This window comes from Rutilus rutilus, assembly GCF_951802725.1.
Source record: "Rutilus rutilus genome assembly, chromosome: 2".
NCBI lineage: Eukaryota > Metazoa > Chordata > Actinopteri > Cypriniformes > Leuciscidae > Rutilus > Rutilus rutilus.
Window position 1 is genome coordinate 41,354,452 of NC_140210.1, and position 14,318 is coordinate 41,368,769.

The window sequence follows — 14,318 nt, forward strand, 5'->3', positions numbered from 1 at the left end:
GAGAGAGTGTTGCGATGTTTGGTTTCCAAGAATCCTTCCTCCTGGAGCCAACAACTCTCTATGGTGGAGTACGCCCACAATTCATTACCAGTGTCATCCACGGGCCTTACTCCGTTTGAATGTAGTGTAGGTTACCAGCCACCAGTTTTTGCTAGTACGGAATCCGAAGTCGCGGTCCCCTCCGCTCACGCCTTCGTCCAGAGGTGTCGCCACACTTGGACTAGAGCCCGTGAGACTCTTCTCCAAGTGGGGGCGCGCACCAAGGCTAAGGCCGATCGCCACCGGTCGAAGCCTCCCGTATACGTCGTTGGTCAAAAAGTGTGGCTTTCAACCAAGAACATTCCTCTCCGCTCCGTTTCTAATAAACTTGCTCCCAAATTCATCGGCCCGTTTCCTGTCACCAAGATCATTAGCCCGGTGGCAGTCCGACTCAAACTTCCTCCTGCGTACAGGAGAATTCATCCCGCCTTTCATGTGTCAAAGATTAAACCTGTGTTTTGGGCACGCATTAATCCGCCAGTCCCGGTTCCCCCCCCCGCCGCGTCTCGTAGATGGGGAACCAACTTATTCGGTTAACCGTATTCTGGACTCGAGAAGGAGGGGACGCGGATTTCAGTACCTGGTGGACTGGGAAGGTTACGGTCCGGAGGAGAGAAGTTGGGTTCCTGCTAGAGACATTCTGGATCACTCCCTTATCGATGATTACAATCGACAGGTAAGTCCGTCGGGGAACGCCAGGAGGCGTTCCTAGGGGAGGGGGTACTGTCACGGTTCATGAATTCACTGTCTCTCTCTCGTCTAACGTGCTGTTGTGTGTGTGTGTGTGTGTCTGTGGGCGTGGTCACTGATCATCAGTGATCAGTAGCGCCAGCTGGTTTCAATTGTATGTCCCTTTATAAGCTCAGTAACTGGTGTCTCATGTTGTCAGATCGTTGTGGTTTCCCGGTGTGTTTCCCGTGCCTGTTCCTGTGTTTCCCTGTGCCGTTTGGATCTTCCTGTCTTCGTTGAGTCTTCCTGGATTACCTGCACTCTTCACTTGATCATCAACCACTTCACGAGGGTTCACTTCAGGATTACAGCACCAGCTCCAGTTGCCCACCGAGGTCCCTGCGTCACCACTCCACCTGCGTTTGTGTCCGCCCACCTGTCCCGCTGTCTGGCGTCCATCTGTGTGCTGAGTTTTCTGACCATCTGTGTGTTTTCAATAAAGAGCGTTGTTGCATATACATCCTGTCTGTCATCCGTTACAACACGTGCATGATGTCACTGTTTTCACAAATTCACGTTTTTGTAGTTTACACAGAGAAAATAATGGGATCGTTTGCAAAAACATGCACTTTGAAACCCGTTTTCAAAAGTTTGTGTTTTCAGACCCCCAAAACATCATTGTCGTGAAAATGATTTTTTTTTTTACGTTTTTATTTCAAACGGTGTCGTGTAAACGCCCCCTAAAACTAAATCCATAAAATTATCCCATGATGGAAACCCCTATAAGGATCTATATGAAACGCCTGAAAGAATCCTTTAAGGCCTTGTCCACACTAATGTGTTTTTGTTTGAAAACACATATTTTTATATAGGGCATATTATATAGGGCATATATTTGGCCTTCTGTCCACACTGAGTCCGAAATTCGCATCCGAAATTTTTGCACGTTAAAAAATAAATACGACCTCACGTTATGTCAATCACATTGCCTCTGAAACTTTAAAAAAAAATTGATCAGGTTCGATTTTCTGCGTTTTTCGCATCCGCAGCAAGCATTTTGAATGGTGTTTTTACAATTCAGAGCTACCGAATCACAAATATGAAAAAACGCTTGCGAAAATTTCGGACTCAGTGTGCAAGGACTTTGAGACAGCGTTTTTGTCCTGTGAAAACTGAGCTTTTTGAAAGCGCTTTCCCAAGTTGATAATTTTGAAAACGGCATTTCGCGTTGTAATGTAGACTGTGAAAACGGAGGCATTTGAAAGCGATGACGCATGTTTAGTCATGTGATGCATATTGTGCTGATAGATATTCTTGTTTATATCGGTATTATGCCTTTTATGTGCCATTCACTTTCTCACTGTTGCTAAAATATGTTACTTTGTACACTCTTCATATCGCAGTTCTGCAAAGATGAAAGAAAATGTACTCGCATTTGCTGTCCTGCAGCCAAAACATGGGCAGTTGTGTTTTTAGACCAAACATATAATGGTGAGTGAGTGCGACCTGGTGATTCAGTGAATAGTGAGATATTTTGCTAAATAAAATCCTGCCAGAACAATAGCATGAGAACTTTATGTCTGTTCCATCTGTATCATCTCAGTGAGTAAAGGTGAATTTAGTGTTTTTCGAGGTTTCAGTGTGGAGGAGAAACTGGTGTTGATGGAGAGCGCTTTGAAACGGAAACACCGTCTTCAAATGTATGTAGACGTAGAACCTTTTCTTCTAGAGAGAGAGAGAGATTGCTTATTTGTCCATATACAGACAAGGCACACGGGACAAAAGTATATGTAAACAGAAGGACTTGAGATCTGTAATGCAATATTATATCAATATCACCTGCCATAGAGTCATGTGTGGGGTACAATGTACAGTTACTGACACCTTATTTGGACTGTCACGGTCAGCTGTGAGCCGAAGCTGTGAGTGAAGAGCGCCATATTGTCAGGATTTAATTAAGACGAGGAGGAGAGTGAAGGGCAGGCGGCGTCTCAGTGTGAGATCAGGTGCGCGTAGAGGATGATGGTCTGTCACCCTGCAGCTATTTGCAGATTTTTTTAAATTTAACATTTAATAAGAGCCAATGAAGAGACTGAATATTCTCAAAGCACCGCTCACAAATTGTGGCTAATAGGACGTGACAGTGCTGTCACCACATAACCAGAATGCCCATGTATCTTGTATAAAGAGTGCAATGTCTTTATCCAGCCCTCAATATTTTAATAATATTTTCAATGCAGCCTATTTATAATTTTGTAGATTAGAAATAATAAGCAGAATCATTGGATGTTAAGAGTTATTTAAGAATTCCATAAAGTTCAGTGACATTGAAAGTCAAATCTCAGACATTTAACGGATACGTTTTTTTATAGGATCACTTTTGAAATCATCGATGCACAACATATATATATATATTTTTTGGTCTCAGACTTTTGAACCCCACAATAAATAGGTAAAATGTAAATGTATAATTGGGATTAGAGAGATTTTTTTTTTGTAGAATTATTTTATATACTTATTTTTACAATTTGATTTATAAGGCATTATACATAATAATGGTTACAGAATGCTCAATACTGTTGTTTTTTAATGAAAATGGGAAAAGCTTAAAGGGATTCAGACATGTATTTAGCTATTTTCCATGTTAGGTTAATTAAACAATTAACTAGATAATAGATTATCTAATTGATATCAGTACAAAAAAACATGGTTGCCTATTTGTGTCTCCTAATGCTTTTTAGGGGACATGAAGGTGTAACGTGCCAAAACAAAACGTGAGGGAGGTGCAGTATAGGAGAAGGACAGAGAGAGTAAATCAAGGTGTGTGTGTGTGTGTGTGTGTGTGTGTGTGTGTGTGTGTGTGTGTGTGTGTGTTGCACAAACATATGTAGGGCAAATATTCCACATGGAGCGGCGCCATGAGAGGAAGCGCTGGAGCTCTTCCAATTATTTAATGCAGCAGCAGCAAGTAAACAAAAGGGAGCTGTGATGGAGACGACAGCTGATGCAAAACTGATCAGACAACCGGGGAGAAGTTCTGATGTAATCTCCTGATGCTTCTGGCCCCATAGAGAGCTTCATACAGTGATGCAGGGGAATAGACTACGAAATATACTGTAAAAATGCATGAGAACTTGCTGGGTTTGCAGTTACAAGAACTGCAGAATTCCCTGCAGTAAATGAAGCATTGCGTTTGGTTGCATATGACCTAAAACTCTGGTGTTTTTTAATATGTACTGAAAATAAAGCCTTTTTAAATACTACAATCTATGCGAGGACCTGGACGTGGAATTTTGTTCCTTTTATGAGGAAGGATTCACTAATAATTGTTTGACCTAAAACTATGTTGATGCCCTGGACTTAAAACTACATCCATGAAATCTTTCCATTCCACAAAAGGTTTTTTTTTTTTTTTTTTTCTTCACACTAAGAAAAAAAAATATATATTTTAAGAACTGTTCACTGAAAGGCATTCTATCAATGGCATCACTGCCAAAAACCTTCATTTTTAAGAGTTTAAGACCAAGGTAAATTAATGATTTCATACACATATTTTTGGTATGCATATCAAATATAAACATTCACTCATTCACAAGACAAATGATTATTTAAAAATAAAATCACAGTAACACTTTAGTTTAGGGTCCAATTCTCACTATTAACTAGTTGCTTATTAGCATGCATATTACTAGGATATTGCCTGTTTATTAGTACTTATAAAGCACATATTAATGCCTTACTCTGCATGACCATATTCTACATCCCTTAATCCTACCCCATACCTAAACATTATCGCTACAACAACTACCTTACTTAGGCTACTATTAAGTGAAAGTGAAAGTGACACGTGACGGCCAAGTATACTTGGAATTTGACCTCTGCATTTAACCCATCCAAGTTAATGCACACACATTAGGAGCAGAGTAGTGAGTAGTTAACACACACACACACTGCAAACGTGGATACACACCCACCCTTTGTGTGGCGCCCGGGGAGCGATTAGGGGTTAGGTGCCTTGCTCAAGGGCACCTCAGTCATTTCCCACCGGTTCTGGAATCGAACCAGCAACCTTGGGTTACCAGTCCAACTCCCTACTAGGCCATGACTGCCCCTATTTATATTAATAAGCAGTAAATAGGAGTTTATTGAGGCAAAAGTCATAGTTAATAGTGAGAATTGGACCCTAATCTATAGTGTGACCAAAATCACTCATTCACACCTGGCCTGTTCACACCGGGACGAATTTTCGCGCGCTTTCGTCGTGTCCACTGGCACGGTGCGAGCGGAGCGGAGCAAGCGTTTTCAATTCATTCCTATGGAAGTCGAGCTTCACGATCGCGCAATGCATTTTGGGATTGACAGCGGACCTGAGAAAGCGTTGAGAGCGACCTAGAGCGTCAAAAGGTTGGGCAATTCTCGACTTTATGCAAATAATAAAGCGAAAAACGCGGTCGGCAGCCAATTGCTGTGAGGTTCGGGATGTGACGTATCTTTTGAGAGTTTAAACATATGCAAATTGTGCCAGAGTTTATGCTGGATTTAGTACGTAAATCATTTTGTTTACAAATTAGACGCTTTGCAGTTGTTATGTTAAAGATTTTATTTTGGATGTGTATATTGTGATTATATTGGCTGGGTTTGTAAAAGTTTATAAAATTGAAAGGATCTTTGCTTGGTGCATTTGGAAACAAAGCTTGTCTATTTCTAAATGTAATCGCGTGCATCGCTGATGATTATACTGTCCGTGTGTTTAAAAAAAACTTAGATTAAACACACTTGCAACAGACACACCCCAAAGCGGAGACGTTACAGCGTTGCCAGCGGCACTGAGCGAAGTTTTGCCGCTGTGGACACGCACCGTAAACAAAGGGCGCCAATGTGAGTGTGCACACCATGGTGCACACCGACGCGAAAAACGCCACGCGTAACAGCGTCATTTTAAAAAAAACGCCTCGGGTACGTTTTTTTGGTTTGACGCGCCGCGTCAAAAACTACCCAACCAATGAGATTGGAGCTTTTGCTCACGTGTCTGGAGCTTCTGAAGTTACAGTAAAACACAACTTGGGGGCGCTCGCCACTCAAACACAAAACGGTCTTGCCGAGCAGGCGAGCACACATACGTAACGGCGAAGAAGATATACGTAGCGTCTACACTGCCGGGAAGAAATAAGGCGAGGAAGATGCAAGGCAAGATAATGTAGAGCTGCTGGTCTCTTTGGTGTCGGAACATAAAGAACTATATGACAAACGCGACAGCGGGTATTTCTGTTTTACATTAAGCGCCATCTAATGTCAGGGAATGCATTTGCATGTTCACTCGGCTCATCGTCAGCGAAAATCGCTTGGGTGTGAACCATAGACTGTAAAAAATGGTGTGAACACAAAAAACGCGTTGAAAAACGCTGGCGAATAACGCGCGCCGATATTCGTCCCGGTGTGTAGGCCTACGGCCCTTAAGACCTTAGTGACAACATACAACATTCTTTAACCCATCACTAATCTAATTGCTGTTTTACCTCTTAATAAGAGCACTTAGTTAATATATAACCCTAAGTATGAGAAATAGTAATGGTTAAGTCACTTAACCATTACTATTTCTCATACTTAGGGTTATATATTAATTATGAAACTTCAGGGCATAACTCACACCATTTGTACATGAGTTAGTTATACTTCAGATGATGCGGCTTTTACTTCTCTCTAAGTGATCAGACTTCTAGATATGATGATAAAACAGGTGAAACAAACACCATAGACCGACATTGAAGGAAAGACCCTAGTCATATCTAGAGACGAGAAGATCACAGAGATCTGGATGTCATCTGTTTTGACTCTGGCCAGTAAGCAACCACCCTAACAACTATGTAGCAAAAATGCGCTAATAACCACACAGAACTCCTGTACGGTGATAGTGAGATCAAATCTGAGATCCACAGGGAATCTATTAGCAGTCTTAATGACGGTATGAATAATAGAGAAGGACTGGTTTTAAAATGTGCATTCCTTTATATTTATCTGTGGGTTATAGGGCCTCCAGCGGCTGTGCACAGCCCCGTTCTGAGATCATGCTAAGCCTTTTGAAGCTTAAATGATCTAAATTCAGTTTGATGAAGATCTGTTTTTCATTATAGAGCTTTTGCAAATAACATTCACATGAGATCTACAGATGTAACAGAAATGTAAACCCCCAAAATAATCCATGATGTATATCTAATATGTCACATCATTATTTCATTAATGTGAGTGATATTATTTAAAAGTTTTAGGTATAATATACACATGCTAAATTCACTGCTAAAGACACTGCTATGAAATGCTTGCCAAACCATTTTAATATAAAATCATAAACAGGCTCTGTTTACACCAAGTATGATAATAAGCATTGTGAAGCTCATTCTTTTTTCTAAATTAAAAAAAAAATATTCACAATAAATCAACAGTTACAAAAAAAAAAAAAAAAAAAATTCCAAACATATCTAGGCTACTAAAGTTTAAAAAGATATTCAACTAAACAAAGTAGGTAAAAAGGGTTATGCATACAATATGTAAATATGTTATGTAAATATGCATACATCTGCTGCTCGTCAGAACAGTGCATAATTTTGGGTAGTTAGAAGACTGCCATTCTGAACTAATACACATGCAGATTACTACATATTATCATTACTGTTATTATATTAATTATAATTATTGCCATAGCACTCTAAACATCGTTACAGCTTTACTATCACCATAAATAATCTTTATCTAAAAATATTTTCTGTTCTCCACATAACACTCAAATAACCATTAGTTCCTATATTTAACAAACTCTTCAGAAAACCAACCAGAGAAATCTCCCAACATGCTTGTCTCACGGAAGATCACATTGACCTCTCAATAGTCATGTTTCCACTGTCAGGCCAAAAGCGAGTCGCTTTTCCACTGTCACTCCCTGGGCTTAATCGGGCTTTCCTCTGGGTCAACGGCCAGTGGTTTTCGGCCCGCCGAATACCTTGGTCCAATGCGGGCCAACTGGGGCTTGAGTCATGAACAAAGGTGGGGTTTATCTGAGTCAGGAGAGGGACAACACCGCTGCTCATTTCATATATATTAAATATCAGGCTACTTTAACATTTAAGACATAAAAAAAAAAAATTGCTCACAACTCACTTTCAGACACAGCTGTGAGTTTTTGAAAAAACGTCCTTGCGATCCGATGGGGATTCTAATCACCGTATGAGGCAAAAATATTAATATGCGATGCTAAAGGCTACATATGCTAACTGTTGCGATAATAAATACACATATTTTATGGAAAATACCAGAGACTGTTTGCAGAACGTAGACAAATCACATATGATTATAATCGTGTATTTATTCGGTTTAATGTTTTATCTGTCTCTTCCCTGTGCCTTTGTTGATACCGGACTAATGTTGCCTTCACATGCTGTTGGAATTATCGTAAAGTTTCCTATTTAAAAAATTAAATTGGACATGGACACCCTCTCAAGTCAAAATTGTAATGCAATGAGCTCGTAATCAGGAGTTCAGAAGTGGGAAGTTGGAAATTTCCGATAGCACGTGAAGGCAGCATAAACGTACTCCGATTAAGGCCCTGTCCCAAATGGCACACTTCATGTGCACTTTCGGTCTTGTGGACTTACAATGGCTGCCGCGTGCGCGTGTCCGTTAAGTCTGCGAGACCGCAGTGTGTCCCATTTCTCATTTTTAGATCTCAGAAGGGTGCTCACGAGCGCCCCCATGTGGTCGATTTGCGCCCTTGATGCGCACGTTTGCCGAGCCCGCGCTGATGCGGACCTTGCAGCAGACTTCTTCCCGACATTCAAAGCAGCATTACGTCACGAAAATGCGGACTCAGAGGAAGACCGCGAGTGCTTAGGGTTCCATTTGGGACAGGGCCTATGTCGTATAATTAATAATTCCTGTTTTCTTCTCGTGAGCTCCCCCTGTTGCTCTGGCTGAAGGGATAACAGTATAGTGAGACGGGAGAGATTGCATAATTTCGTGGAAAATTTATAGAAATACTTAGTCTTTCTTTCTAAAGAAATGTGACATAAACAGGATATTTTATCAATATTTGTCTAAATGTGTAAGCCTTTGGACTTAAAAAGCCTTAATTGAGTTGTTTTGTGCATTCTTGTGATCGCAAATAAATGGAAGCAGGTACAACTGCTTTGATATGTGTTCTCTTTTTTTGTGAAATGTTAAATACCAGTTTGATTGAGCATGATTGATGTGCACTCCTGACACAAATTAATAAATTACGGTCACTGTATCATTTTTTTATTGTAAAACATTGGTAAAATATTGATTAAGTAAAGACCAAACATTCGCTTCTGTCATGCTCATTTAGCTAGTTTTCAGTCAGCTCAGCTGGTGAAACGGTGGGGTTGTGTGACGCTGTTCTATGCAAGTGTGTTAAGGGCTGGTTTTAGGGTAGTGCTGTGGGGATACTGGTGCTCGAGGTCTGAGGCTATTGGCCCCACCCGGCACGTTATTAGCCCTGGCTCGCACTGGCCCGACAGTGGAAAAGTGGATAATGACAACCACACATCTTTCATTCTAGTACTGACGGCCGTGCACAACAGTTGGGTCGGCGGACATTTTGGAACATGGACCTCAAGTTGATGTTAACCTGCCTCCTCTTGTTCTTCTTGCCGGGAGGCGAAGACAAGGATTTTCTGATAACCGTCTGGGTGAGGATCTTCTCATGCTCCTTGATTTTGCACTGCAGGTGACTTTGAATGGCAAATCCCAGCGACTCTGGATCCACGGACGCTCCGTATACCTCCCATGTCATCCCTTGCTCGTCCCACACAACGTCATTTACACTCTTGGATTGCTTGGCCTTCTCTTCCTCTTGGTCATTTTTCTTACGCTCCAGCTTGGATGCTCCCTTCTGTTTCTTCTCTACCTTTTTACTTTGTGGTGTGGAGCTTGATGTTGGAGGAGTGGTCATTGCGATGTCCTTTGGAGGTTTTGCAGAACTAGCCTCCTTGGATTTCGATGCAGGAGGCTTGGCTGGTTTTACTGGCAGATCCTGGCAGACCTGAGCAGTTGTTGTCTTGGGTTCCTGCACACATGCCACATTATGTGGACCAGATGCTGAAACCGCAGGTGAAGCTTGGCTCTGAAGGTGACAGGTAGTGTCGTTTGACTGTTTGCTTTGGCTGCAGGTCTCGATATTGATCTGATAAACGGGTTGAAGCGGAGAAAATCCTCTTTGGCTGTTGTGTTGAGGCTCTTTAGGCTTGGCCCCAAGCTTGGACTCTTCCTGAAGGTCAGCATCTACATGCACCATCACTGTGTCTGACTGTGTAGGCTTCGCAGGGAGGATCGTACTGGATTCAATGACAGATGTGACCTCTGAGGGCGTCTTCATCCCAACAACCACTGCTATACTGTCAGTCTCCTCAGGTAGTAGGCCAACTGATCTCCGATGGGGTTGTAGAGACAGAAGACTGGGGCTAGTGGCTGTAGATTGACTGCAGACCGTAGCAACCGCCTGCACCTCCACATCATGCCGTCGCGTCCCGGGTTGGTCGCCAAACTCTACTGCTGAAGTCATGGTAGATGCCTCACGAAAGAGTTTACAGTGGACCTGCTTCTGCTCTTCAGGAGCAGCTCCCTGCGTTTGGACCTCCTCATCAATCACTTCCGTGTGGACCGAGTGACTTGCAATGCTAGCTGAAGACACCAATGGGCATCCAGTAGAAGTCTCCTGAGAGGTTCCTGGTGGTTTAAAATCCTTTTTCATGCAGTCATTGCTACATTTGTCCTCTTTAACAGGCATATGATGGATCTCGTGTGGTTGTGGGGTCTGAGATCTTGTCCCAGGTACTGGTCCAGATGTTTCGTCCGCTGAGTGATTGGTTTTAGGAGAATTGGTAGTGGATACCAGTTCAAACTGTGTACTGCTGATGCTTATGCTGGTGGTGCAACTCACATCTTTTGATCCAGACAAAAGTGGCATGTCCTTAATTGTTTTGTTGGTACTGGGAGCCCGAGTCTGGCTTGGCGTTTGATTATGCAGTGTCTCTTTGATTGCACTAGTTTCTTGAACTACTGATGCTTTGCTCTGTGCTTTGGGCTCATGTTGTTCATTTTCAAGTGCCTTTGTTGTGCTATTGCCATTTTCCTCCTTGTCAACCTTATATGTATTTGTAGATGATGGGCTGGATGTTGAAAGGACAATTTTCGAATTTGAATTCATATCACAATCAGTTTTTCTACCTTCAGCACTCTTGGCACACTGACCCGAGGTCTTTATGTTTGCGTTACTGTTTTGAGGTCGCCTGTGATCTTCACTGCCATGGGATGGCATGTTTTTGTCTTCAAGGACAGTCCCTCCAAGAAGTGTGGTGTGGGAATCTTTGATGGTGGAATTGAGATGCATATTATCCTGATCTGAGCAATCCTGATTTAAGTTTAACTTTGGCTCAATGTCCCAGTTAGCATTTAACTCTTTATTTCCCAGCACATCTATACTGGCGAGCTGAGGCATCATCTGGACAGTGACAGTCCTTTTGGGGTTTGGTACATTTTCCATGTTGAATCCCTTTTATGTGATGGAAATCCAAAGTCAAAATATTCCAGTTTGGTTCCCCTTTTAAAGCCTGGTATTGTCCCGTTCAAGGCTTCCCTAGAGCAGAGAGATAAAAAATAATTTTAGAAACACAAGAGGAGACATACCCACTGCTGTCTTCTTATGATCATTATGAATGAACTGTGTGAGAATCTGCCTTATAACTTAACATATACAGTTATAAGGGAACACAATAAAAATAGTAAAGCATTTCAATGATGCAGTGTAAATGTTTGAGGTCATTTATAACTGTACAGAACAGCTCGATAGGAAGTTCCAATAAAATAAAACAAAAGTACAACTAATCCATCATAAGCCATTACTCGTAGCAGTGTCATCCTTTACTTGTTCTGTAAAGCATTATATCAATAAATAAAACAGTTTTTGCAACATCAATTACACTGCGCAACACAGGCTTATCACACACACACACACACACACACACACACAAAAGCATTGACTATAAAATGCATTGTTTCATATATTTCGTATTATTAAATATTCAGAAGGACAGATTTAGTATCTAGTGCCAAATTAATTCAACATTTGATATATTGGGAATATTCAAACAATCCCAGAGGTTTTTGGTATGTGATGCTCCATTCATTCTATTCATTAGCAAATTATTTAGATAATGCACAACAACACATTTTCTCAGTATCACTCTTAAAAATAAAGATTCTTTATCGGCATCGAAAGGTTCTTCAGATTATTAAAATGTTCTTCACACTAATTTAAAAAAAAAAGGTTGTTTAAGAACTGTTCACTGAAAGGTTCTTTGAAGAACCAAAAATAGTTCTTCACTGCAAAAAAAAACCAAAAACTTTTGTAACCATTATTTTTAAGAGTGTATATGATAATGATGATTAGCAATTTTATTAGTAAAAATAAAGTCAGAAAGTCAGCATTTGAATTAATTCCACCACATTCTGTATCATTCTCTATTCTGAGGAGCTGGTGAGCAATTATTCTGTGTTTGACCTTAGCAACTCAAATAGCCCCGAGGAGCCTCAAAAATGGAAATCTGACAGTCAGACACAAACCACAGCTGATCAGCCTCAACAACACTGAACAATGATAGTTTCACCAAAGAATCCTATAAAAGCATTCAAGGTTTTATAGTATTCTGAGCATGCAAAAGTTTCATTAAACATCATGTATCCATAATACAACAGCTACTTTTTACAATATTTATATACTAGATCACTAAAAATGCTTTGTTTATAGACCAATATATAAACTGACATAGATTAATCAGCTGATGCAAATTGTATGCATAACAGATCCAAAATGAATCAACATCTTAAGTTTTATGTATATCGGCAATTACAATAACCATTGGACTAATGACAATGACAAACCCATCAGTTTACCACTAATATGCATATATGAACAATACAGTTCTTTCTGCTGCAGAAAGCACTTTTGATGGAGTTTTTAGTTATGGTGTATAATCAGTGCAAAGTATTTTACATTTTCTTCCTTTTCAGTTGATAACAAACATTAGAGGAAGTCTGTGACACAAGACTAGGGCAAACACACACATAATAAAAAAATAAACAAAGGAAACACTGAGCCAGTGCGATTCACTGGCCACTGCGTAAACATTCACTCTAATCGTCTGACAAAAGCATGAAAGTCAATTACGCCAAGTCTCAAATCGTGACCTGTCATTGATGAGAGCCGCTCGGAGGACGGTCGCATCTGCAGGAGGATGGGGGTGGGGAACACACCGTTAAACATTATTAAGTTCTGGCGTCAGTGTCTCATTTATTAAATGTTAATTTCTACATCCAGCAGATATCCCACAGGAACATACATAAAGGCAGAGAAATGCCTCTTTCTTGGAAGCTGGTTAACACTCTACACAAATGACCCTAAAAATAATCCATTTTAATAGGACGAAGTCTCGCATATTGATCGGGGCTGTAAATAAGACGACAGACTGCAATCCATGCAATCATTTACAAAGAGACAATCACGGTACATTTGCAAATACTAGCAAACTCATCTTTAAATTGGGTTATGTGTGCGTGCACAATCACACACACACATTTTTCATTGACTTCTGCTGTTTTTATAGTGAGCAAATGATATTCAGTTTCTCACCCTTAAATGATATTCAATCCCCTATCACTAAATATTTTGCATTCTACAATTTTAGATACAATTTAAAATCATTGGCCACAGCTGATTTCAGGTTTTTCTATCCTTGAGGGTGCATTTGGTCCCCCACAATATAGGCAAAACTTGACCTATACACACACAAACACAGTATGACAAAATGCCAGACAAAGTCTAAATAGCACCATGCATTATTATGATAAATGAAGTAAAACCAGATTAACTGGCTATATCTCTTAAATCTGAGAATCTGCTAGTAATACTAACCATTATCTTGAGAAAACCATATGAAAAATATTAGAAAAAGCTTTGCATTAGAAACATTTTGTTGACGTTTAATGATTTTTTCCTAAAAAAAATGCTGAACCCACCCATTCATATACAAATCCTTGCCTTGACTCTTATCGAAATCCCATAACTTGACCTTGTTGGCAAATGCATCACTGTGATGTATCCCTGTAGGAGCTGCAGATAAGAAACACACGCGCATAAAAATCCTACCTGGTACGTCTGCGTTTGTATCACATCATTTTCCGTTTGATTAGTGCGCTATTGACGCGCTGCTCGTGCACTAGTTAGTGCACTCGACGGATTGTCAATGAAAGAATGTTAGGCGCGTGTCAGTGAGATAAAACCACGCCTTCCAAGCGCATCCGAAGCGCAAGTTCACTCAGCCTGTGGCGGGTGGCAGGAGGAAGCGTGCTGTTCTCTCCATCACCGCTAGATGACGCCATCGCTCCTTAAGAAACAAGTTAAATATAAAAGAGGATGTCTTAGAAGGAAATTCCTTCAGGTCCTTCCATAAAATGTCTTAATACATTGGATTAAAAAAAAAAAAAAATAATAATGTTTTTTTTCTTCTTGAAAATGGAAATAATATTGGGTTGTTTTCTTTGCA

At 40.6% G+C, this 14,318-nt stretch overlaps 1 protein-coding gene across 2 annotated transcripts; it reads right to left on the reverse strand.

The window, feature by feature from the left end:
- Positions 1–8,907: 8,907 nt before the first annotated feature.
- Positions 8,908–14,028, reverse strand: gprin3b (GPRIN family member 3b). 2 transcript variants are annotated; one of them, XM_084402106.1, is made up of 2 exons: positions 13,792–14,028; positions 8,908–11,353 (listed from the first exon to the last, which is right to left on the reverse strand). In XM_084402106.1, the coding sequence occupies exon 2, from the start codon at positions 11,258–11,260 to the stop codon at positions 9,269–9,271; it is 1,992 nt and encodes a 663-aa protein (XP_084258232.1). In that variant the 5' UTR covers positions 11,261–11,353; positions 13,792–14,028; the 3' UTR covers positions 8,908–9,268. The 2 variants fall into 2 exon arrangements, with proteins under 2 accessions (XP_084258232.1, XP_084258231.1); XM_084402105.1 differs by having other exon boundaries at positions 13,922–14,025.
- Between the last annotated feature and the right edge of the window lie 290 nt (positions 14,029–14,318).